Genomic DNA, 27,116 nt, shown 5'->3' on the forward strand with positions numbered 1-27,116 from the left:
AAGAGTGCTATAGGATACATGTGGCACTTAAATATATAATCTAGCTTTTCTCTAAAACTTTCAGTCTATCCTTGTATTATCAAAGTAAGAGTGATATACTCCCATGGTTGAAATAAAACAGTTACTTGTTGAGTGATATATTAAATCATGTTATATTTTTACATTTGAGGGCTTTGATACCACAGACATCAATAATGGTTTTACTCATTTATCTATTTTTCTTGTGGTATTTTGGGTTGAATTCCAGGACCCCGTGCATGATAGCAAATGCTTTATCACTGAGCTACATCTTCAGCACTTTAAAAAAATTGTATTTTAAGGCAGGGTCTTGGTAAGTTGGCCTTGAACTTGAGATCCTTCTGCCTCACCTCCAAAGTAGCTGGGATTAAAGTGTTAACAATATTGTTAGTGCTTATGTGCCTCTTCCTCTGCCTTCAATGAAAATATCCTAAATTTGGTATTTTCATATTACTCACATTATACATGCCCATATACCTAAGTAATATTATTTTGTATGTTTTAGAATTATGTTGCACAGTGTTTCTTTAATGTTTTTTTCCTCAACATTGTAAGAGTCATCCTTATTAATACCTATACCTCTATTTTTTTTTCATTTTCACTAATCTTGTCATAAGCTGTGTCTCATCTGCTAAACCTGTTACCATCTGTTAGGTGTTTAATTTCAGTTATTGTATTTTTAAGTTCTAGAATTTTAATTTGATACTTTCTTGTCTCCATTCTCTGATAAATTTTTCCTTTTATCTAAGCTATTAAATATATTAATCGTATTTTAAAGTCTGTCTGAAAATTCTAGTATATGATAGATCTTCTGTGGAAAGTATTATCTTTATTTTTTTTCCTTCAGTCATGAGCTCCTACTTTAATTGTAGGCATCAGTTAAGTTTTGATAGAATTCTGAACATTGTTTATGAAAAATTATAGGGATAATTTGTGACTCTAACTCAGTCAACTACAAACCACACCCGTAGGCCAAATGTGGCCTACCCACTTGTTTTTGTCTGGCCTTGAGCTAAAAATGTATTATTTTTAAATGGTTGAAAAATTATCTAAAGAATAATAATTGGCAACATATGAAACTTACATAAAATTCAAACCTAAGGGCCCATACAAAGTTTTTAATAGAATATAATTACACTTAAAATATTCATGTGTTATCTGTGGCTGCTTTTGTTGTGATACAATAGCAGAGTTGAGTAGTTGCTGGACAAACCTAATGACCATGAGCCTACAATATTCTAAACTATTGCCAACCCCTGCTCTCACTAGAAAATATTTTTCTCCAGACAAGTTCTACTTCTGATAGGTCCTTAGGGTATCAGGAAGATCACCTTAATTCATTCAGGATTTAATGGATTCAAAGTTTATCTTAAGCTTTTGTGACAGCTGGTCAATTTCTGGCTCACCTATAGTTGGTAATTCTAACTAAAAGGTTAGAACAGGTTCCTGTTCCTTGTTAGGTCCAGTACTTCAGTGTTGGTTCATTCTCAATAACTTTCCTTCTCCCTGAGATCATAACTTCAAATCCTTGTTGCCTCCAAAATTAACGCTTTTAAACTGACCATATATATTTGTGTATGTGTGTGTGTGCGCCTGCACATGCATATGTGCCTTTTCTTGTAGGGAGTTTAGTCTATAAGAAACTAGACTGACATTGTCAAAGTTCAAGGTATTACATCTCCAGGTTCTGCAAATCTTTCTGTCTCATTTAGGACAGATAAAATCCTTATAGTTAGTCCCAAAGCCTTACGTGCTCTGAATGACTACATGGATGAGAGTAAAAACAGGGTCAGAAGAAGCATAAATAAGAAAGCAGGTTTATTTGCCATCAGTGCACTAGCACCTAACAAGTATAGGACTTAATATTCCAAAGATATACACCCATGGTGTTGGGAGTCACTTATATTTAGACATTTTTATATATTTTCATTATTTTTTAAGTATAATTACTAATAGAAAAACACATTTTTGTCCTTGCTTCAATGAGTTTTGTCAAACATGTATACTTATACCTATGTATACAGTACCTCAGTCAAGGTACAGAACATTTCCATCACCCTTGGAAGTTCATTCCTTGCCTTTTCCAGTTAAATCTACCCTCCACAGAAGTAATCACTGTTTTGATTTTTATCCCCATGTTAATCATTAATTTTTAAATGGCAAATTATAACACTACTATGAGTTGCTGTGTGTTACTGACATTTTCATTATTCAAATTTTACCTGCTTCTCTAGATTTGTTTTTTCTCCCCGCCTTTTATGTGGTTCTAGGAACCAAATCGAGGGCCTCTCACATTCCAGATAAGTTACCCTACCACTGAGCTATGTCCACAGCCTTTTTTTAAAAAAAAAAAATTTTAAGTAAGGTCTAGCTAAACAGCCTACGCTGGCCTTGAATTTGGGATCTACCTGCCTCAGCACTCCCAGTAGCTGGGATTATAGACCATGCACCACCATACCCAAATTGACCCCAGATTCTTTTTATTTATTTATTTTTTTGTTAAGGTCAAGTCTGCCTCTTAATCTAGTATTTTAGTTTAAAGTTTCTCTGATGAAAAAAAGTTTTACTAACATTAATAGTCACATGCAGTACAGGTATGTAATATCTAATACAGGTAACTTGGTCTTTTAGAATAATATTGAACTATCCTGAATTAGCAAAAATTAACTTCTATTTAACTCATATTTCCATGACAAGTCGTATACTTTATTCTTAATCCTCAGTAGCCCTTGAAAGTGGATGGGGGGAGTGGTATTCTCAATTTACAGATGAGAAAAAGACTGCACAAGTTGTTGATATATATAATCCCCCTTAGAATTAACCAACTTCTTCCAGAAATACATTTTTCTTTTGCTCATTGAAGTACTCCAGATTGCAGGTATACAAGGAAACAGCCAATTTGTATTCCAAAACTCAATTTCCTTTTTTGTTTTCTGAAAATTCATAGGTTTCCCATTCCTTCCATCCTCCAGCATAGTGTTGAGCCCTGAAAACACAGCAAAGAGTGAACATTCTCTCCTGTTTCATAACAGGGTTTGATAGAAATTTCAGAAATAATGTAATGGAACTCATATTAGACTCTCCAGACTATTTTAAAAATTGTGTTGCTTTTGAGTAAGATGAAAAGATAGAGGCTCTTTGTCTTGCTATCCTGCACTTACTGACAGTAATTGTAAGGAAAAAGAATTTGTTTGATGCTAGAGGATCAAATGCAGGGCCTATGCATGCTAGGCACTTATCTAGAACATTGATCTACTCCTCAAAGTGTCTGTTTCAATAAATGTGTATGAAACATTGCAGTATGTTGAGGTTTTTTTTTTTGTGTGTGTGTACCAGAGATTGAACTCAGAGGCACTCATCCACTGAGCCACACCCCCAGCCCTGTTTTGTTTTTTATTTAGAGGCAGGATCTCACTGAGTTGTTTAGCACCTTGACATTGCTGAGGCTGGCTTTGAACTCATAATCCTCTTGCCTCAGCCTCCTGAGCCACTGAGATTAGAGGCATGTGCCACCACACCTGGCACAATATACATTTTTGAATCTATTTCTTCCTTCATTTTACTCACCTGTGAAAGCCCAGAGATATTGCTGTGTCCAGAGCCTTTTTGCTTCTCCTTCCGGCTAAACAAGAAAACACTAGACTGTCGGATTTGGATGGCTTTACTTCATGGTACTTCTCTTTGAAGTCTCTTGGGTTCATCTGTAGAGCTTCACTTACCTCATTCACTGGGGAAAATATGTGAAGAATTTCAATTAATTTTTTTTTTTAAAGAGAGAGTGAGAGAGGGAGAGAGAGAGAATTTTTTTTTTTAAATATTTATTTTTTAGTTCTCGGCGGACACAACCTCTTTGTTTGTATGTGGTGCTGAGGATCGAACCCGGGCCGCACGCATGCCAGGCGAGTGCGCTACCACTTGAGCCACATCCCCAGCCCCTCAATTAATTTTTGATACAGAGTTATTGAGAAAATATATTTCTTAAAGACACATGTCACTTACATGGTATATTGACAGATCCTGGGATTTTTCCATATTCAAGAATTTCCCATGTCTCTCTGACATCAATTAGCATAATGTTTTTGGAATTCAACAGGTTTTTGAGTTCCTTATAAGTGACAGCCGTAGAAACAGCAGTACAAAAATTGTGGCAGCTTTCCTTTATTGACTTCAAATCTGGAAAAAAAAATAATTTGGGCAATATAAAGTAACATCATGCTAAGCACAGTGGTGCATTCCCATAATCCCAGTGGCTAGGGAGGCTGAGGCAGGAAAATCATGAATTCAAAGCCAGCCTCAGCAAAAGTGAGGTGTGAGCAACTCAGTGAGACCCTGACTCTAAATAAAATACTAAACAGGGCTGGAGATGTGGCTCACTGGTGGAGTCCCCTGAGTTCAATCCCCAATCCAAAAAAAAAAAAAAAGTATTAAAGTACCATAACTATTAACAGCCAGAAAGAGTAGCTTAAGTGTTTCCTCCCTACTGTCAGTCATCTAACTATAGTTGATGTTTTTCTTTAAAAAAAAAAAAACTATTCATTTTGAATTGTAATGTAATAAATACATTATTTGATTTCTGCTCCTGCTTCCTAAAACCCTTATAATTTCCTGAATGATAGTGCTAGAAGCATCTTTTGTTCTAATATTTGGTCTTTCACTCTGGTTCTATGCATAGAGCTACTGATCATACTAAGTACCTCTTTATCTGGCTATCCACCTGTACCTTTTATTATAGTATCTAAAATAAACAGATAAATGTGTTTCCCTGAGTTTGCTGATCCATTCAAGCAAATTACTCAATCTGAGAAGGGGTAGTGGGAATCCTTCATTTACAGCCAGTTGTCACAACTGTGGGGGGCCTTTAATTGACACTTCCTCTGAGGTGAGAGCAGTGTTGTGGGACTGAGTCCTTAATCTACTGTGTTTTCAGTATCTTTGGGTAGTTAGTTCAGAATTAAGTTGTAAGATACCCAGTTGCTCCACAAGGAGTTGAAGAATTGCTTGGTATAGAAAAATCCATGTCTGGTGGTAAAAGTGTTGTGAGCAGAATATAGAAAAATAATTTTTACACTTAATGTTTTCATCCTATCTCTGAGCGGCAGGATGCACTCTCCTTTCCCCTGAATGCTTGATGCTAGCATTTTCTCTCTGTATTCTCTCTCCAAGCCCTTCAATTGGCAGGAGCTTATAAATACACCTGCAGCTTTTGGTAATTGAATTATGGAAGTAACGTGAAAATCTTATTCTAATCCAAGTTACAATATTAAGAGAATTTTAATCTCATTTCCCTTTGTAAGCAAATGTAGTAAGACATATATTAGATGTAAGGACAGTACATTTTTAAAAAAAATATTGTTTAGTTGTCAATGGATCTTATATTTATTTATATGTGGTGCTGAGAATTGAACCCAGTGCCTCACACATGCTAGGTCAGTGCTCTACCACTGAGCCACAAACCCAACTCCTAAGGACTATACATTTTAAACTACACTTGTAGATACCTGATGGTACTGCTACTGCTAAGTAAATAGTAATATAATGGTATTGAACAGTAACTCATATCATGTGGTAGTCCACATTGATATAAGTATATTTAAATAAATCAGGAGAAGGAATGATCATATATTAGAATTCCAACTGACAAAAGTAGAATGAATAATGGAAATAGAAAATCACTACAGATGCTCCAGTAATGTTTGTTGCAGGTAAAAACCACTGATGAATACAAGACTTAGTGGGTGAAAGTATGATGAGAAATAGAATAATATCTCCCCATAAGATACATGCTAATTATAAAGGGAAGAGTTGAAAGATCCCGCTGTCATCAGTTATTCAAAGACAAGTTCATTAGTAATAAGCCTTGTTGATAACAGGCACTTCCTGGAACTCACATGATGCACTGAAAAGAGCACAGCATCATTTCCTTAGTATTCTTGCCAAAAATGCATGTCTGGAGTCTAATCAGAACAAACTTGGTTTACAAAATAACCAGTACTAAAAAGTATCACTATCCTGACAAAAACTGTGGAACCATCCCAGATGGGAGGAGGTTAAGAAAACATTACAATGTAATGTAAATCCTGAATTGGACTGGGACTGTAAAAATGACTAGGTGCAGTGGCACATGCCTGTAATCCCAGCAACATGAGAAGCGAAGCAGGAGGATTGCCAAATTTGAGGTCAGCCTCAGCAATTTAGTGAGGCCCTCAGTGACTTAGTGAGAACCTGTCTCAAAAGAAGAAGGGCTAGGCACATAGCTTAGTGGTAAAGCACTCCTAGGTTCAAATCTAGTACTTAAAAAAAAAAAAAAGGAATATAAATGGGAAAATGATGAAATTCAAATAAGGTCTATGAATTAGTATTTTTGTAAATGTTAATTTCGTGATTTTAGTAACTATACTATTAGATGATTACATTAGGAGAAGTTGGGTAAGAATAAAGGGAACTGTTTTACTTTTCCAACTTCTGTATGGGTCTTTTAGGGCTCGGGTTGTAGCTCAGTTGGTAGAGCACTTGCCTTGCATGTGTGGGCACTGTGTTTGATCCTCAGCACCAAATATAAACAAATAAATAAAATAAAGGTATTGTGTCTGTCTACAACCTTTTGTATGGGTTTAAAAAATATTTTAAAATTAAAATAAGTAAGACATTGTTAATATCTGTATTTCACAAAAACTATTTATAAGAAAGGTAAATAATGCTTCAGGGGTGGAAGAAATAATGATTCAAACTTTAAGTGTTAAATATAAAGTGAAATTGATTTAAATATTATAGACCTGGCATAGGAAAAAGGTGTGAAGTTCTAAGTCCAGAAAGAGACCCACAATAACTTACTGAGAATTCTGTATTTGTGAACAGTGATATTTCGAATTAACAGGGAAATGATATTTTATTTAATAAATATGTAGGACAAATAACTAGGAGAAAACTTTAAGCAACCTATTATCTCATTCCTTTTGTATCTATAAGCTAATATCTTAGAAATACTAATTGAAGACAAGAGTGAATAATTTATTGGGGGGATTGAAACCAGGGGTGTTTTACCATTGAGGTACATCCCCAGTACTTTTCATTTTTTATTTTAAAACAGGAACTTATTAGATTGCCCATGCCGGCCTCGAATTTGCAATCCTCCTGCCTCAGTCTTCTGGGTGGATGGGATTACAAGTGTGTGCCACCATGCTGGCATCTATGAATAATTTAAATATTGGGACAGAAAGGCCATTCTAAACATGACACAAAGATCAGAAATCATAAAGATTTGTCCTAACAAAAATGCTAAATTTACATATGGGAAAGTACAGAGAATTTGAAACAAGAGATAGGCAGGAAGAAAATATTTGTAACATAGCAAAGATAAAAAGTGCTAGATATGGTGACCCACACCTAAAATCTTAGCAACTCATCGAGGCCCTAAGCAGCTTAGTGGGACCCTGTCTCAAAAGAAAATTAAAAAGGACTGAAGATGTAGGTCAGTGGTAAAGGACCCCTGGGTCATTCCCCAATATCAAAACAAACACAAAACCCCAGAAAAGATTAAAAAAAAAAAAAGGACAAATTAATGAGCTCACACAAAAATACCTAAGAAAAGGAAAAAAATCAATAGAAAAATGGTGAAAATAAAGTGAACAGGGAATTGACATGAGAAATACAAATGGCCAATGAAATGAGAAAAGTTGTCTAACTGCACTACTAACCAAGGAAATATGAGCGTTACACAAAACTTTGTAATTGTATCAGGCTCATAAAAAAGTAAGAGGACTCATAATATGCAGTATTGGTGAGGGTGTGAGGAACTGAGTACTCTCAGACGTTATTAGGAGTATATAATGTTAACAAACTTTTGAAGGGAAATTTAGCAGAAATAACATTTAAAGTTTGCATTTTTTTTTTTTTGCCCCATGATCTTACTTTTAGGAATTGATCTTAATATTAGTATGAATAAACACAAATGGAGATATGTTTAAATATGTTCATTGGCAGAACTCTATATAATGTTGAAAAAGTAGAAATAAGTTAGACATCCTTCTATAAGGATGTACATTCTACAATGGTATATTAATGTAAATTGCCCAAAATATAGAATTAAATGGAAAAAACTAGTTGGAAAACTGTGGGTAAACTTCAGGTTCCCAAACTTTCTTAGTTCACAATGCCCTTAATGTCTTCGGATTTTTTTTTTTTTTCAGAAGTCAAAAGGATGCTTAACAGTTCTATTTATTCAGTACAGTAGTTAAGAAAAGCCAAAATTAAGTTGCCAAAAAGGTGTCTGTAAATACCAGACACGTCTCCATTTTCTTTGATATTCTTGATGGCAAAGTGATGGGATAAAGGACAAAATATCTATAATTGTTTTAAAATACAGGTTTTCAGGCCGGGTGAGATGGTGCATGCCTATAATCCCAGCTACTTGGGATCCTGAGCTAGGAGGATGGTACATATGAGGCCAGCCTGGGCAATTAGGAAGAACTGTCTCAAAATAAAAGACTGGGGACATAGCTCAATACCCAGTGCTTGCCTAGCATGCGTGAGACTCTGGGTTCAATCCCCATTATCGAGAAACCAAACAAACAAAATTCACAGGTTTCTATTAATTCCACTCCTAACTATATATTAAAAAGAATCAAAGACAGAGACTCAATTACTTGAACATGAATGCTCATAGCATCATGCACAATAGCCAAAGATGGAAACACAATAGCCAGATGAGTGTTCATGAACAAATGGGCAAATAAAATGTGGCATATACATATAATGGGATATTATTCATCCATTAAGAAGGAATGAAGTTACCCAGTGAAACAGTCCAGAGACAAAAGGACAAATATATTATTTCATTTATATGAAAATATATTCATAGACAAATTCAAAGACACTAGTTGAAGGCTACCAGGAGTTGGAGGGGGAAGGATAAGGATGTTATTGCTTCCTAGAACAAAATTTCTGTTTGCCATGATAAAATTCTGGAAATAGAAAATGGTGATTGTGGGGCAGGGCTGAGCTCAGGGGCAGAGCACTTGCCTAGCATGAACTAGGTCCTGGGCTCCATCCCCAACACCACAAATAAGAAAAATAGAAAGTGGTGATGTGGTACAATACTGTGGATGTAATTAATACTACCAAATTGTACACTCAAAAGTGGTTAAGCCAGGCCCAGTGGTACATCCCTGTTTTCTCAGCAGCTCAGGAGGCTGAGGAAGGAGCATCACAAATTCAAAGCCAGCCTCACCAACTTAGCAAGGCCCTAGGCAATTTAATGAGACCGTGTCTAAAAAAATAATAATAATAAAAAGGGGTAAGGATGTGGCTCAGTGGGTGTCCCTGAGTTAAATCCTTGGTACAAAAAAAAAAGTTAAAATGGCATATTTTATATGTATTTTAACACATTAAATAAGTTTTAAAAATACATGTTTCCTATCTTTACATTTTTAAAATTTGGTTCATTTTTGTCTGCAAAATTAGATCTAAAAACACCTGGAATCAAATTATTTCTCTTTCAACTATCTGTTTTGTGAGTTGGTAGGCTGAATTTATACTTTTTCTACTGTTTATTGTTAGGAAGTAGAAAACTATGCTATTTTGTTTAGAAGAGCTTTATAGTTATACACATTAGTTAGATTCATCCTGAAAACTATTCTAATTTTATAAATTACGTTTAACTCAATTTTGGTATTTAGCTATTTGGAAACAATCACATGAAATAACTTGTGAATGAGATCACTTATGTTTTTCTTGTAGAGTCATTAAACTGACATTTAATTTTCTAAAATTCACCTTTATACCTGTGGGAAGGCAGTGGAAGGAGGAAATAATCATTGGAGACTGGACTAACGCAAGCATGTTCCCATCATGAGTCTCAGCTCCCCCAAGCCTCTCATGGTATAAGCCTCTACTCAACAGTAGTCACTTAAATCAGTGAACCAATATTTTGGGGGTTTTGTTTTGTACAACATATCCTGTACTTGTAAATCAACCACTTGACCTATTACTCAAACAAGAGACACTGATCTCTTCCTACACTGAAGAAACATTGGCAGTTTGGGATTTGCCAAGAAGTGATATGTGGTTCTTGAGGAATTTTTAAGAGCAATACCAAAGGGTCCAGGTAGAGTGTGTACTTAGCATGCTCAAGTCCCTGGGTTTGTTCCCCTACCCCACCACCAAAAAAAAAAAAAAAAAAGTAATACTGACTATATCTGACATTTACCTTTTTAGCCTAAACTTTGAAAAATTTATAATTTTGCTGTTTTCACACCGGTACAATCTAATTTCACCTGGATACTCCTTATAGTGTACATTACAGTATGCAGACTAAGCTCCTTAATATAGTCTATGATGCCCTTCAACAAGTTGTTGTGAGATTTAAATGAAGTGAATGTATATCCAGGATGTGTTATAGTTTCCATATGAGATGTCTCCCCGCAAAAGCTCTTGTGGCAATGCAGGAATGTTCATACGTGAAATGAAATAGATAAGATTATGAAATGAACAGATGATGAGCTGTAAACTGATTAGTGGATTAATCCATATAATGGATTCATAACTTAAATAGGCTACTGGGTGATAAATGTAAGCAGGTAGGGTATGACTGGAGAAAGTAGGTCACTGGAAGAGTCCCCTTAGGGATTGTAGTTTGTCTCTGGCTCTTTCTCTGCTTCTAGGAAAGAAGAGCTGAACAGTTTTCCTCCACCAAGCCCTTCTGCCATTATGTTCTGTCTAACATCGGGCCTAGAGCAAGGAAGCCAGCAGACCATGGACTGAGACCTCTGAAACCAGAAGCCAAAATAAACTTTTCCTACTCTAAGTTGTTCTTGTCAGGTATATTGGTCATAGTGACAAAAAGATAATACACACAGGACAAACAAAATAAATGCTTATTTTTGCTTTTCCTTCAGGATTTACACACACTGTTATTTCTTAAGGGGTTATTTTTTCCCCTCATTTCTACATGGAACACCCTTCCTCTCTCTTAAGACCCAATTAAATGTTGTTCATCACCTCACAATTCTACTTCTAGGTATCTATTCTAGTAAAGCACTTGTTCATATACACAAAGTGGCAGGCACAATGATAATTACTGAAGAATTATTTATATGATAGCAAAGCACTGGAAATCACAATATTCATCAATAAATGGTTAAGTAAACTAAGTATATCCATACTATGGAATATATGCAGCATTTAAAAACTTCTGAATACCTAAATGAGACAAAACTACAGAAAAGTATGTACAAATCCCATTTACATAATTTCATATGTACCTTTACGTCTACTCATCAAAAAATGTTTAGAAGGGGTCTGGGGCTATAGCTCAGTTAGTAGAGTGCTTGCCTTGCACGCACAAGTCCCTGGGTTAAATCCCAGCACCACCAAAAAGTGTTTAGAAGGATCTGAGGCGGCAATTAGGATAGGGGGATGTATAAAGAGGGACTTACACTGTACTTTTTTTGGTTTGTTTAAATGAGAATATAATCATATAATATTAGCATTTTTTTAAATGAAAAAGACTCTTTAATATTTTCTCCAACATGGGTAGATTTGTTCTTTCCATAGCAGTTTAACTAGGGTGGGCGGTATATGATGATTGTTTACTTATGTCTGTTTCTCTCAGAAATGGTGAACTCCTGAGCTGCAGAGGCTGTGTCCCCAGCAGAAGGCCTGGGAGATTAGGGGCTCAATAAATGATTGCTGAATAAAGGTAAAAGGAAACAACAGTTTGCTTAGAAAAGTCCATCTTAAACTCCAGAGAATGTTAAGAAGGAGTGGGAGGGCAGTGTTACATTGGGCCCCTGCAGCTGTATCCCCAGATAAAAGCTGATGCTGATGGAGAGGCAGTATGTAAAGCAAAAACGAAAAAAATGGACTCAAGTCCTGCTCTGAGTTCTGGACCCAACTGCTCCACTAACCACCTTCAATGTCTTCTGCTTCTGTATCTACGACCAGGGAGGTATTTTTATAGTTTTAATACGTCATAATCCTGGGTGGCTGCTTCATCCAGCAATGAGAGCTGCTCTCTAGTAGGTCACAACCTGTAACTTGCAAGGCTGGGACTGGCCATCTTGCTGGCTCCTTTGGGTCGCGAATTAACCTTCGTTGATCAAACAAGTAACTCTACCATTATAAACGCCCTCCCGACTATCATCCTGGTGCCATGTTTACCGGTCTCCCTGAGTTCCCTGAGCAGTTCCAGGCCCGCATAGGCTTGGCTCTGAAGGCACAAGAAGTGCTAGTGGGTGCCACATACCCAGATTTGCCAAAGAGTAATAACGGCAAAAGTCTAAAGAATCGAGTACCCTCGTTAATGCCATCCTTCCCTGACATCCAGGGGTCAAGCTCACCGCAGAGCTCAGTCTCCACGGACCCGAGGACAGCCCTGCGCGCAGTCCGGAACAGCAGCCAGGGCAGCATCCTCGCCCGCTGGCGCCCTCCGTGCTGCTGACCACTTCCTCCTCCTTTCGTCGCCCCCTCCCGCCCCAGGCGCGCTGCTCCCGGCTCTCGAGCGCCCTCCAGCCAACGGCCGGCAGAACGCAGTAGTGCCGGAAGGCGTAATCGCTGACCTAACCGTGCCGCTTTAAATCATTTGAAAAGAAACTTAACTTCTATGCTTTCTTTTTGTCTTTGCTTTTATTTTCTTTTTTTTTTATGAAAAATAGTTTAAAAGTGGAAAGTAGAAAATATTACAAAGCTTAAACATGAAGATTTAAAGTAAATAAACTGCAACTTATAACATGATTTTTCATACATTGGATTAATTTAAAGCAGACTACATGAATTTTTTCCTAATTTTTCTTAACTTAAATACCTGGTTTAGCTGAGTTCAGTATTAAAATAATCTCATAGCGTTATCTTCCCCCCCCCCAAGTATTGGTGATATCTGATTATATATGATCATAGCTTTGTCAGGGTTAGGTTCAACTTTGTAAAGTATAACAGTCCACGTTGATACAATGACAAATTACTACAAATTTACTGGTTCTAAACACAAATTTATTAAGTACAGTTCTGGAGATCAGTAGTCACTTAGATAAAATCAATGTGTCCACAAGCCTGCATTCCTTTGGAAGACTAGGGAAGAACTTTCTGCCTTTTCTGTCTTCTAGTGGATGCCTCATTCCTTGGTTCATGATCCTTCACCATCTTCAAAGCCAGCATCATAGGACCTTTAAATCTCTCTCTGATCCCTGCTTCTGTTGTCAAATCTCTTCTTCCTCTGACCTTCACGTCTCTGTCTTATAAGGACCTTTACATTCTGAGAATGACATAATGCAAGATAATCTCCTTCTTACAAGATACTTTACGTCTGTAAATTCTCTTTTACACTGTCACAGTTTCCAGGGATTAGAACTGTTAGACCAGGACACAAGAAAAGACCACTGACTCCAATTAAAATCAAATAAAAGCAAGCTAATTATTTCGACCAGCCGTGCTGCCTCTCCCTCTCAAAAACGGCGGGAACAAGACAGCAGCCCCAGTTTTCCTGCAGCCCAGCTTTATAGCCCAGAAAGTTACACAAAGGGGGTTACAGATAACAGAACTCTGACAAGCATCACACTAATGGTAGTTGACATTTTTTGTGGGCCCCAACATCAGAATTTATGAGGACCATTAGAGTCTCAGAGAGGGTCGTTGTCTGGCCAGGGAAGGCCAATATTTATGAGGTGTCACTAAAGTTTCAGAGAGGGCTGCTATCTGGTCAGAGAGCCAGGCATGGGTGAGTTCAAGGCACGGGCAGGCATTCCAAGCAGGTTCAGAATTTGCAGTACTTTATAGTAAAGCCGAAATTATCTTTTCATGGCTTTGTGGCGAGATGGCTCCCAATTTTAAGAAAAGATCAGGTTGGGTCTATCAGAACATGGACATCTTTGGAGTAGGTGGGGACATTATTCAACCTATTACGAAAGTTTCTCATTACCTTAAGTTTGTTCTCAGTTTGGTTCCCAAGCATAATAAAAAGCTATATTTATCTGAAAATTGATTCATAATTTAAAGACAAGATATTAATTCTAAGTAACATTAAAATGTATGTCCAAGGAATGATTTCATTAAGCATGCCCTTTTATTCAGTTTTCAATAATTCAATAATTAATAAACCACATTTTTATATTCATGATTTCATTCACAATTATGTTTTTCCAAAGCCATAGTCTGTGGAATTTATTTTGTGAACTAACTTTGAACTAAGATGTCCTCATACACTGTCGATGCATATATTTGTAGCATCCCTAATATGACTATTTCTCACAAACTACGGGTAGTGTGAACACATGATATGGAAACAGTGCACTTGGCCTCAATGAGTCAATTTAATCTGATTTATGCTTTTGCAAGAGAAATACTACTAAACAATTCTTTTTCAGGATCCATTAATAATTGGTAGATATTTTTCTATATAATTTTTTCTGAAAGATTAATATGCCCTATATGTACCACAGTCCAAACCTGGCTTATTTAAGAGTCCTTACAGCAAAAAGACTTTGTCAAGAAAGAATTTTGATAATCTCCCTCCCCTACAAGTCTCAGTTATTCTTTCAGGTTTAAAGTGGGATTAAAGGGAGAGAAGTAGTTTTAAGTTCTCTAATGCTGAATTGTTATGAATCATTAGTTCTCAAACTCATTTTTTGTCTTAATGTGTGCAAGTGAAAGGCTATTGAAATGGAAGGGATTTTTGAGAGACTTGGGTTTTTTCCTATTTTTTCCCTAAATTTACTCAAGCCTCTTATAACAAATAAAATTAAGAATTAGAAGATGTATAGCCTTTCATGTGACTTTTTCAAAAGGATATTTACCAAAACTTAAAGTGAACATGTATTGACTCAGCATTTCCACTACTAATAGCTTATCTAGTGAAAACATTTCCACAAGTAGGCAAAGATACATGTACACAAGCAAGGGACTGATTCAAATAAAATAATACACCCATGCACTAGAGTCCTAAGCAACTAGTCAAAAGAATGAGGCTAATGTAGAATTCTGTCCAATCCATACTGTCAAGTGGAAAAAAAAAATCAAGTTGTAGAACAGATGTAGACTGTAATCTGGATGTATTCTCTTTCCACAAAAGGTTGTCATAGAAAAATATGGTACAAATATATATTGTAAACACAAAGAAAGCTTTTGAAACTATACAGAACATAGTACAGAAGAAAGGAAATATATTACCTCTTAAGAGAGGAAACGGGAGTATAGGAAGGAAAGGATGCAGAACTTTATACTTGGTTAAAATAGCATGTATTATTTTTGCAATAAAGAATGTGCTGGGCGTGGTGGTACATACCTATAATCCCAGCAATTTGGGACACGGAGGCAGGAAGATTGCAAGTCCAAGGCCAGCCTAGGCAATTTAGAAAGACCCTGTCTCAAAATAAAAAATTAAAAGGGCAGGGGATATAGTTCAGTAGGGTGCCCCTGGGTTCCATCTCCCTTGAGGAGACAGAGAGAGAGAGATGGCCTCTAACTTAGAAAGTATTTCACACATTTACAGACAGAACAAGAATGGTAAAACTAAGATGTTTAGCATTATTCAAAAAATACACATGACATGTAATCCCAGATACTCAGAAGACTGAGGCAGGATTTCAAGGTTGAGGCCAGCCTGGGGAACTCAGTGGGACCCTGTCTCAAAATAAAAGTGCTGGGGACACAGCTCAGTGACAGAGCACCCCTGTGTTCTATCCTCAGTACTGCAAAAATACAAAATAATAATAATAATAATACACTGCTGATATTAAGTGACTAGTATTTTTATTTGACCTTTTGACATGTCATTGTAATAGTACTAAAGATATACCTTTAGTGCTATTTACAAATGTAACATTTACAAATGATTTCTTTGAGGAATCCACAAAATAGTGAAATTTACTTCAATTAAATGAAAAGATAAATAATTTAAAGAACATCAGTAATAAAAACTAATGCAGATAATTTTTAAATCTTGCCAAGTTGCATGGAGGTTGCAGTCTCTGAAGGTCATGCTAATGGTACATCTGAAAATCAAGAGAGCTTCCAAATTTTATTTCAAGAAAAATTTAAGAATTATATGATGGTTTACATGCTTCCTAAATTTCTTTTTTTAGGAAGAGAACCTAAATTTTCATATTCTAATTCTATTCCTTTTTTACAATAAATTTGGCTCCAATTGTACAGAAAAAAAATTGCAATGAAATTTAGGATGCAGATTATTTAGATTTGCTCAAGTTTGCATGTCTTTTTTCCTATGTTCTAGGTCGAACCTAATTTCAAAAAATGAAAATATTGATTTATGAAGTAGACAGTTTTGCTTCAAAATTACACCACAACACAACCTCTTTCTTATTTGGAAAACAGCAGCCTCTTTTGCCAAGTTTTCACATGGAAATAAGAAAAAATAGAGTTTTAGAGTAAAATCATACTTTTGTGGCCTAACTCTGTGGTATTTAAAATTTCTAACCTCAAGGGCTGGGGTTGTGGCTCAGTGGTAGAGCGCTTAGTATGTGCTCTACCACTGATCCCCGGCACCACATAAAAATAAATAAATAAATAAAGGTATTGTGTAAAAAAAAAAAAAAAAAAAAAAAATCTAACCCCAAATAATCCATGAGTCCCCACCTGTCCTTGTGAAAGGCGATATCTATAGCCTATCAACCAATGTTAACTTTTGCAATACCTATTAAACATTATCAAACCAACCTACTTTATTAAACATGCAAGATGAGGACCACTTTAATAGATAATCCAGCTTTGAAGAAAAGTATAGGTGTAGGTCAAGAAACATACGGTCTAGCCAGAAAGCAAGAACACAGGTTCCAATACAGTCATTTAAAAAAAAAATCGTAAAATGATATATGATGATATATGCCAGCTTTACAGTTCAAAGAAGGGTGATGGAGGGAAGTCAGGGACTGTCCCAAAAGGCGACCAGCAAATACGGGACTCGGCTGGGAAAGTCCTGCGTTACTCCCTCCTAGTCCATCTTGGGTCCAAGCAGCTCTGCGGAGGTACTGAAAGCAGGCGCGACCTGAGCCGGCCCCGCCCCTCCACCTCGTTCGACCTTTCGACACCCCCCCCCCACCCGGCGAGGCAACCCGGACGCCAGGCTCCGCCTCTGCCGGCTCGCAGTGGCCGCGCAGGCGCAATCACTCCTGGTTGTACTGCTGCGGCCCGGCCGGGCGGGGTGAGTTGAAGAGACGCCTTGGGGTCGCCACATCTTCTCTGTCTTTGCTTAGACAACTCTGGCCGGCTGTGGGTGGCGGGTGGGCTGGAAGACAGGTTCCCCATGTCCACTCTCTTTCCGGATTCCCGGGGTCCCCGGGCGGTCACCGTGGGCCGTGTGAGCGCAGTCTGGCCCGCTGCGTGTCTGGGCGGCGGCAGGAGGAGCCTGGGGTTGGGGCGCGAGAGGTGCCCGCTTCCATGCTTCCTGGTGACCCCAGCATGTGGCGGCCCTACACCCTTTTGTCCTCCCTGCAGCGGTCTCTCACAGTAGTTTCTCTTGACTCACTTGGGGTGCGTTTATTAGTGACTGGAGGAAGCGAGTCGAACCACGGCTTTCTGGCAACATCGTGCATCAGGGGCTCCGGAGTCTCGCTGCCTGGATCCACATCTCTATCCTCTAGTTACCGGCTCTGGGACTTCAGCAAGTCAATTAACTCTCTTTCTCAAGTGTGGAATGGAGAAAATAATAGATCGTATCTCAGAGTAGTTGTGAGGATTAAGTAGGATAAATATGAAATGTTTAATATTGAGCGTACTACACAACAAATTGTCTTCTTCGTTCATCTTTTTGAGCCTGGGTCTCTCAAGGGAAATTGTGTCTCATTCTTTTTACCCTCACTCTGGAAATAACAACTCAAAAATATGTGATTTTTTTTTTTAAACAATATAGGCTTTCGTTTGCATAGACTGTTTAAAAACAAAACTTTCCAAATTGTAACAGGGGTTCTCTTGATGTTTTTCTTTTCCCCTAAACCTTCTGCCTGATCTTCTTTCCCCTAAACCTTCTTCCAGATCTCCTTTGCTCTAACCTTCTCCCTGATATTTTCCCTAAACTTCTTTCCCCTGATATCTCCTCCCTAATCTCATTTTCCTTGAGTCACCTCTTTAAAAAACCCCTGTTCCCCATGAAGGGTAGAATCACAGCCTTTGGGATCCACTGGAGTCCTCAGTGTTTCTTCTTTGCTGGCAAAGCAATAAACCTTTTTCCTTTTTCTCAAGATCTTGTCTTCGTTGTTGGATTAGTGTGGGGGGCGAGGACTGAACTTTGGGTTACAAAACAAAGTAATATCCTGTGTTAAAGAAAAGTTAGGTTATGCTGAAGTTGAAAGCAGTAAAGTTTGATGTTTGGAAAACTACATTAGAAAAATGGCTAGAACCTATTTGTGCTGAAGAGTTAACAAAACAGACCCGAGACTGCTATTCTTCCAAGGTCCTGCTTGCAATGTTGGCCCTTGTTTGGCATCTGGGAACTTTGATTTAGGAGTGTTCAAACCTGAGTGCAATTAATTTATCCTGAACACTGTGTTTCATGCCCAAATTATCAGTTTCTATGAAAATCTTGTGCTCCAAGTCTCTAATGGCCTTTCTGGGTGGAAGCATTGGATACATGTTGCTGCATATTCCTTGTTGGGGAAAGAATGCTCTGTTTCATTTCTCCAGGGAGGGGGAGAACATAAGGAAGTCTATTGGTGATTCCTCCAGATCCCACCTGTGTCTTTTTCCATTATGATTAGATTGTATATTCATATAGCATGCTATGGTGAAAGTCAGCCCTGGATAGAATATGCTGAGTCCTGTGTATTCTTCTGTCAAGTCTCCAAATATGGGAGGAGGAGATCTTGGAGATTGCCAATTTTGATGATAGAAAGTATTAAACTCTTATAATTGGATTTTAATTGTGTCTTTTTTCATTTTTATTTATTGCAAAACAGTATTGAATCCAGGGATGCTCTACCACTAAGCTACATCCCCAGCCCTTTAAATCAAAATTGGAAAAGAAACTACATAGAATTGCTATATTGTGGGTTACTGTACAACATGATTCTATATGTTTACACATATTACATATGTCAGAAAAATAATGCAGATATTCTTTCTGTTGCTAACTTAAGTTTGAATCAGTGTTGTTTTTTGTTGTTGTTTTTAAGTTACATGTTTTTACAAATTCTAGGTCAAATACCTGATTCTGTGTGTTATTTTGCCAGATTATCTATACGTTAATGCTCTTTTTTTTTTATCAAGAATTTATCTGTAATTTTGGGAAAAAATAACAACCATTTTCACGGGCCATTTCCCCCTAGATTCTGTTACTAATATCTGTCTCTTCAGGACATCAAATTAAAATTGATGGAGGTAGGCTGAGGTTGTGGCTCAGCGGTACAGCGCTCGCCTAGCACAAGCGAGGCACTGGGTTGGATCTTCAGCACCACATAAAAGTAAAAACAGATAACATTAAAGGTATTGAAAAATTGGTGAAGGTAAGTTTGTAAATTTCGGGGCAGAAAGATGAGAATTGCCATCTGATTGTGTCTCTTTGACCTCAATAAAGTTGAAGACTAGGAAGTTTTTGCTAAGTGAGTGAAGAGGTGAAGGAGTTGAAGGAAGGCTTAAGGATAGTGAAAAAGGTTTCAAATGTTTGTGTGGAGAAGATGTAAATTAATTAAAAGGTGTAGTGGATAATGTTAGACCCAGTATGCTTGCTTCTGAAACTTTCTCCAGACATGGATAAAATGATTAATTGGATTCATCTAGGATTGGATTCTGCCAGAGAGGTGATGTTGTAGTGATTAAAGCTGCACACAAATATGCTGGTTCACCTCTTTCTTGGTACCTGGTAGGGTTTGCACGCCCCCACCCATTCTTTTCCAGTTAAAGTTCAGTGTAGCCAGGTAACTTGTTTTGGTCAGTGAAATATGAGCAGATGTGATGTATAGTTTCAGGTGGAGCCTTAAGAACCAGCTCTTCATTTGCAACTTCTACCTTTTCTGTGTCTGTAGGGATTTTGGTAGGAAGCATTTTCTGAGATGCTGCCTCGTTAGTGTGGACACTAAAGGAGAATAGGAGTGACTAATCAAGCAAGTTGGAAGAACTGGGAAATTGTGATCAGAGAAGGGAAAATTAGGAAATTCGGAAGGTGGAACTTAAAGCAGATGAGGAATGTTAGAGAAAGAAGGTACTTAGAGATGAGGTGGTCAAGGAACTCAAAGACTATTTTTCTGTGACCCTGAATAAAGCCCTTAATTTGTTGCAACTTGATTCAATAATGATGATTCTTTTTCTAAAGAAATGGCCTTTAGCTAGGGAAGTTGAGCATATGGTCAACAGGCCTATGAGGTCTGGGGTTCTGTTTCTAGCACTACCAAAATAAATAAATAAATATAAAAACAATGTCCACTAAATTATAAACTTGAAATCAATCCCCCCCCCCTCTCTCTCTCTCTGTATCAAGGATTGGACTCAGTGGCACTCCACCACTGAGCCACATCCCCAGTACTATTTTGTATTTTATTTAGGGACTGGGTCTCACAGAGTTGTTTAGGGCCTTGCTAAACTGCTGAGGCTGGCTTTGAACTTGCAATCCTCTTGTCTCAATCTTTTGAGCTGCTGGGATTTCAGGCATGTGCTGCTATGCCTGGCTGAAGGCTCTCTTTCTGAAACATTAAATGATAATATTCGGAGCTAGGTGCAGTGGCATAGCCCTGTAATCCCAGTAATTTGGGATACTGAAGCACGAGGATTGCCAAGTTTGAGGCCAGACTCAGCAACTTAGTGAAACCCTAAATAATTTAGTAAGATCCTGTCTCTAAATTTAAAAAATATGGGGTGGTGGGGAATGGGGATATGACTCAATGGTTAAGCCCCTCTTGGGTTCAAGCCCCAGTAAAAAAAAAAAAAAAAATGTTTCCACACGGAAGTGATACATGCTACTTAATACAGCCCAATCTGTGTAATTTAGGGAGACCCAGTCTCAAAATATATAAGCTAGTGATATAGCTCAGTGGTAGAGCACCCCTGGGTTCAATACCCAGTTTTGCAATAAATAAACAAATATGAATGAGAATAAATATTCAGGAGTAGGTATTGAACCCAAAGATCTACTACTTTGATTATTAAAAAGTAACCACGAAAATTGTAATGTAGCTTAGTCACCTAGTAGGACAGTATTAGGTAGGTTTTAGGCTGACTACTCTAAAAGAGACTCCAAAATATAAAATTAAAAAAATAGCTTTCATCTAAAATCTTTAGAATTAACTGAGTTTTTAAGAAATATGAGTGATAGGGATAAAGAATACCATGAAGAAAGAGACAAATTCAGTGTGGGACATTATATTATATAACTTTGCCACTGAAAAAGTGTTGCGTGGGCCCCCAGTAATGACTTCAGTTTGGAACTTGTTAGGCAAAAATCTTAGGTCTTGTGCTAGACTCATTAAATCAGAATCCACATTTTAATAAGATCCTCAAGGTGACTTATATGCACTGCCACTATCTTTTTAAAAAGCCTGGTTCCTCGGCAAGTAAAAGGTTGGAAGAACTATTCTAGATTAAAAGATAACAGGAAAAAAGTATAAGAATACTAAAGAAACATAAGTAATATAAAGTACAAGCCTTGATTGAAACCTTATTTAAAAAGCCAATTATAGAAAACACTTTTGGGTCAACTAAGGAAATTAGACTAGGATAGAAGATGATATTAGAGAAGTGTTAATTTTCTTAGATATGATAATGATCTAGTTATATAGGTTTTTTTTTTTTTTAATTCTTCAGTGATACATGCTTAAGTATTTAGGGTGAATTTTCATTATCTGTGCAACTTATTTTCAAAAATATTTCAGCAAAAAAAGAAATATGCTGCCAGGTGCAGTGGCTCATGCCTATAATCGCAGTGGCTTGGGAGGTAGAGGTAGGAGGATAGATAGTAAGTTCAAAGCCAGCCTCAGCAACTTAGCAAGGCTCTAAGCAACTCAGTGAGACCCTGTCTCTAAATGAAATACAAAAAAGGGCTAGGGATATGGCTCCGTGTTTAAGTGCCTCTGGGTTCAATCCCTGGTACCAAAAAAAAGAAAAGGAAAAACACTCATATATGTCTATATATAATTGATTTTTCAGTGAAAGAAATATAGCAAAATGTTAATAGATGTGACATCTAGATAGTATATGAATATTCATTATACTACTTTTTTTCTTAATTTTTTTAGTTGTAGTTGGGCACAATACCTTTATTTTATATTTATTTATTTATTTTAATGTGCTGAGGATTGAACCCAGAGCCTCCCACATGCTAGGCAAGCGCTATACTCCTGAGCTACAACCTCAGCCCTCTGCTCTTTTAACTTTATAGATGTTTAAAATTTTTCATAATAAGTTTGAGAAAAAATGTGGTTGCTTAAAAAGATAGAACTTTATTTGTTTTTCTTAGTAATCAAGCTGTAGTTAGTATAGCACAGGTAGGGGACTTTGCTTGGCTTATATCTTCTAACCCTAGACCAGTGTGATATTCCAGGGGAGACACACAAATGTTTAGTCTCCTACTATCTCCTTGCCATAAGGATGAGAGAAAGGACAAGAGGAGGACACATTGTCCAGAAGCAGCACTTATTTAACTTGCTGATTAAAATTTTTTTTTTCTCCATTCACCTAGATATCTCATATCTGGGGATATGTCTTAGTTAAGTCTGCTATAAATTACTGTAGGCTGGGTGACTTAATTTTTGTTTTATTTATTTTGGTACTGGGGATTCAACCCAGGGGTGCTTTACCACTGAGCTATATTCCCAGTCCTTTTTAAATTTTCTTATTATGAGATGGGGTCTTGCTGAATTTTTGAGGGGTTTTCTAAATTGCTGAGACTGACATCAAACTTGCAATCCTCCTGACTCAGCTTCCCAAGGAACTGGGATAATAGATGTGCCTATTGTACATGGTGTCTGGGTACCTTAAACCACAAACATTTCTCAGTACTGAAGGCTGGGAAGTTCAAGATCAAGGTGCTGGCAGATCTGTTGTTTAGCAGGGCAATTTAGACCCCTGTTAAACAGACCTATTTGTCTTGGCCATGCTCTTTGTGTTTTGACAGATACTAGCCTAGCTTTTTCTGGCTGCTTTTTATAAGATCAGGAATCTCATTTGTGAGGGCTATACCCTTATGACCTCATTAACCTCCCAAAGCTTTCATCTTCAAGTATTCTCACATTAGGGATTAAATTTCAACAAATGAATATGGCTTGGAGAGAGGAGGACACACAAATGTTTAGTCTATAACAAGGTAGTTGGTTAAAGTCAAATGGAATGTAACATTCGAACGTTGTCTGTGTTTTTGTGGGTGTGGGCATGGTATTGGGGATCAAACCCAGGGCTTCATGCATGTTAGGTGAGTACCCTACCATGGAGCTATATCCCTAGCCCATTTTTAAAAATTTGAGACAAGGTCTCACTAAGTTGCTGAGGCTGGCCTTGAACTTTAGATCCTCTTGCCTCAACCTCCCTAGTAGCTGGGATTACAGGTATGTGACACTGTGCTCGACATGTATATTAATTTGAATAAAGGTTTATTTTTTATATAGTGTTCCCATCTTTTTCCTCTGTTGTTGATTAACTAAACCAATTAAAATTGAAGCCATTGCAGTTTTCATATGTGTGAAATAAAATATATAAAATTTCAGTTTTGAAGATTATATTCATTTTTTTTCCTTAAATCTTTTCAGTAATAACAGATGCGGGTAAAAGATCCATCCAAAGTTTTATCTGAGAAAGGCAAAAGAAATAAAAGGCCTTCGATACCTCATGATGAAGATTCTTCAGATGACATTGCTGGTAAATTATGATATCTAGCATCCCAAATGGTATTGGAGAAAAGAAGTAACAATGCATATTTTTAATTGATGACCCATTACTGTTTATTTTCACTGTTTCTGTATAAAGTTGAGGATTGTCTAATTTCAAGGTCTGATTGTTTTTTCTTGTTGTTGTTTTTTTGTGGTGCTGGGCATTGAACCCAGAGCCTTGTGCATGTGAGGCAAGCACTCTATCAACTGATCTATATCCCCAACCCCCTGATTAGGTTTTTATTGGGATTTTGTTTAGCTTATAAAGTAAATAAGAATTAGTGCTTTTTTTTTTTTCTTTGGTTCCTTTTTCATAGTCTGTTAAAATCAAGTCTCCAAGCCAATAGAGAATGGGCAGATAGTGACCCTTTGGATCTGTTGACTTTACAACTTGCTTTTCTCTGAAGCCTCATACCTTGTGTTTTGGTGTCTGAGGGTTTTCTTCATTTCCTCGCAGGTCATCTCTCCATTTATAAATAAGTTTTATTATGATCATTTTAAATGTTAGTGCTTCAAGATGGCTAGCTTGCGGGGCTGGCGTTAGAGCTCAGTAGTAGAGCGCTTGCCTCGTGAGACCCTGGGCTTGATCCTCAGCGCCAAGTAAAAATAAATAAATAAAGATATTGTGTCCATCTACAACTAAAAAAAAAAAAAAAAGATGGCTAGCTTGCTATAGTGAAAGAAGTCTGAATTTTTTTAAAAAAATTTTTAATAACTTTATTTATTTACTTTTTATGTGATGCTAAGGATCGACCCCAGGGCCTCACCTGTGCTAGGCAAGTGCTGCAGCCCTAGCCCCTGAATTGTCTTTTTTTTTTTTTTTTTTTAATTGTTGTTGCTGTTGTTTGTGGTGCTTGGGGTGGAACCCAGAACCTCAGGTATGCTGGGCAAGCACTCTAGCACTGAGCTATACCCCTTGCTCCTGATTATTATTACATTAGTTCTCTTTTGCTGGTTTTTCACAGTTATCACTTTCTCAGATTCTCTAAAATTCTTTAAAATTCTTATTTCCTTTTCATTCTGCTTGCTGTTTTCATTTTTTCCCTTTATTGTCTGCCACAGTGTTTGTTTTATCTTATGTTCTTTTTAGTTTAGCCTTCATTTTTATGGTTTCATTTGTTTTTAATTTTACTTATTTCTTGAACTGTGCCAGTGCCTTCATATTATTTTGCCATCTTTTTCTAGAGTTGTTGTTTCTATTTTGTTTTTTAGTTCATGGCGGCAATTGCTTTGCTGTTCGTTTTTCCCTTTTTTTCTTTTCCCTTATCATAGAATCTGTGGTTTGGATTTCTCTTCGATTACTCATTCTTTGATGTAGGATTGCTTTTCTTGGATGAGCTAGTTTTAGAATATTTTTATAAGAAAGTGTTGTGATTTGGATGAATGTTTAACAAGGGACCCATGCATATTAATCTTGTGGTCCCCAGGGTGGCATTCTTTGGCGGTAGCATGCAGTGGGAAGTTCTTAAGTAACTAGTGACATGCTCTATGAGCTGTGGTTCCCTAGCCCATCCTCTTTCTTCTTGCTTCTTGTCTCAAGAGGTAAGTAGTTTGCTCTGCTACATGCTTTCACCATGTTGTTCCAACTCCTGTCCAGAGGCCCAAAGCAGTGAAGCCACTTACTTTTGGACTGGAACTTCCAGAACCATGAGCAAAAGTAAACCTTTTATCATTATAAGTTAATTAATTTGTCATTATAATAAGTTAATTCTCTCAGGTATTTGACTAATACAGGGGTGAGAGCTTTGTTGAGTCCTATCTAGTTTTGATTTTGAGATCATGTTATAGCCTTTACTTTTTTGTGACTAGGAGGGTTATGCAATCCTAGTTTTTTTTTTTCAGAACTAAAATACCTCTTCTCCCTAACTGCCATAGAAACAATACAATTTCCTGAAAATATGACTTGCTTTCTTTTTTTCACCTAATGAAAGAGAAATTCCTTTCTTTTCAAAACAAAATTGGATATGGGGAGCTCCTGCCACTGTTGTTAATTGTCAGCTATTTAGATTTTGCTATGTATCTAATAAGCATATGTTTATGAAATCTACAGCTGCATTATTCTCTCTGCTTTCTTCTATGTGCACTTCTATCTGATATCTACTGCTTTGAGATGTGAGCCCTTCCACTTAATTCATGACTTGGGACTTCAGCTATCTCCTGTTTTCTTCCTATTCTTACTGCCTTTTGAAAATTTCTGGGTGAAAAAGAGGGAAGTGTTCATTTTTATGATAGCATTTTCAAATTTGAAAAATTTCTTATAAATTTTTTCTTGATATTTTAAATTGAAAACAAAGAGTTCAGTTATTGTTTTTGATTTGTTTAATGTGAAAACACTTAGACTTTAATCTAATTTTATATTCATGGATCCCTAAGGATTTATTTTTCATTATACAATGAAACTAATTATAATAAATTGAAGAAATTTACTTATTAAAATAAAGGAATTTTTTTCCTTATTCTTCCCAGAAGAGATAGTGAATACTGTTTAAACAGCAGTTACTTACTATAGGAAGATTTTAGGCTGGAAAATTCAATGCTGGAAATGGAACCCAGGCCTTGCACATGACAAGTACTCTATATACTGAGCTATATCCCAGCCCCTGGTTGAGATCTTTAAAAGCTAATAGATTTAATTTAGGTCCTGGAAACTTTTTAGTTCACTTATCTCCGAAATTCTTAACAGTTTTAATTTTAAAAGTCTGAATAGTAATGTATGGAAGATGAAAAAATAAAAAAAAAAAAAAAAAAAAAAAAAAAATGTCTGAATAGTACAATCAGAGAATGTTTAAATTGTACCCTGGTTGGATCCCATTTTAGAGATTTATAGAGAAAGGTATGTAGAATGGTTTTCCCCTTAGAATTTTGAAATATAAAGATTCAAACAAAGCAATGACATTTGGTAAATCATTTTTAGATCCTTTACATGCTGCTTATTCATCAGTCTTCCCCAGAATTATTTTTTTCTTGGTGGCATGGGTGTTTGTTTTTGAGAGACACAACTGACTTCAAAATTACTTCTTTTATATTTGTTTGTATAGCTTGCTATTGATATAAAATTAGAATTTTTAATGTTTCATTCATATTTACATATGATTTTGTGATTATATTTTATTACAAATTACTTATCATATTTTTAGTCTTCAGGATGAAAGAGAATTAATGCATAGTTCCATTAACTAACTTGTTTCTTGTTAATTAGCAGGTTAAAAAAAATAAAAGACTGCTTTGCATTTAGAAAGTGAAATGCCCATACTTCTCTTTTTCCTTTTTCAGTTACTTATTCTTTCTTTTTTTGATTTTGGTAGATAG

General features: G+C 36.7%; 2 protein-coding genes across 5 annotated transcripts in view; one reads left to right on the forward strand and one right to left on the reverse strand.

Moving 5' to 3' along the window:
• Positions 1–1,888: 1,888 nt before the first annotated feature.
• Positions 1,889–14,235, reverse strand: LOC143641835 (thiosulfate sulfurtransferase/rhodanese-like domain-containing protein 3). The gene is made up of 5 exons (XM_077109727.1): positions 14,187–14,235; positions 12,309–12,584; positions 4,018–4,191; positions 3,586–3,745; positions 1,889–3,004 (listed from the first exon to the last, which is right to left on the reverse strand). Exons 1-5 carry the CDS (start codon positions 14,233–14,235, stop codon positions 2,932–2,934), a joined length of 732 nt encoding a protein of 243 aa, XP_076965842.1. The 3' UTR covers positions 1,889–2,931.
• A 2,920-nt stretch (positions 14,236–17,155) lies between these two features.
• The window catches only part of Usp45 (ubiquitin specific peptidase 45), an 80,728-nt gene continuing 70,767 nt past the window's right edge, over positions 17,156–27,116 (forward strand). For 2 of the 4 annotated variants that reach the window (XM_076858401.2, XM_077109645.1), the window contains exons 1-2: positions 17,156–19,460; positions 23,688–23,796. In XM_076858401.2, the coding sequence (XP_076714516.1) occupies positions 23,697–23,796 (100 nt within the window). In that variant the 5' untranslated portion in view covers positions 17,156–19,460; positions 23,688–23,696. Of the gene's footprint in view, positions 19,461–19,981; positions 20,156–23,687; positions 23,797–27,116 lie in introns of those variants that run through there. The other 2 variants (XM_076858402.2, XM_076858400.2) reach the window with 2 other exon arrangements.

This window comes from Callospermophilus lateralis, chromosome 6 (genome assembly GCF_048772815.1).
Source record: "Callospermophilus lateralis isolate mCalLat2 chromosome 6, mCalLat2.hap1, whole genome shotgun sequence".
In the NCBI taxonomy this organism is placed as follows: Eukaryota; Metazoa; Chordata; class Mammalia; order Rodentia; family Sciuridae; genus Callospermophilus; species Callospermophilus lateralis.

Excerpts from the sequence above, each read along its gene's own strand:
- LOC143641835 (XM_077109727.1), bottom strand. The coding sequence starts at position 14,235 with ATGCTACAAATATATGCATCGACAGTGTATGAGGACATCTTAGTTCAA. Across the intron at positions 12,585-14,186 it reads TGAGGACATCTTAGTTCAAA|CGGCACGGTTAGGTCAGCGA; the intron begins GTTAGTTCACAA and ends AATGATTTAAAG. Across the intron at positions 3,746-4,017 it reads AGGATCTGTCAATATACCAT|TGAATGAGGTAAGTGAAGCT; the intron begins GTAAGTGACATG and ends TATTTTCCCCAG.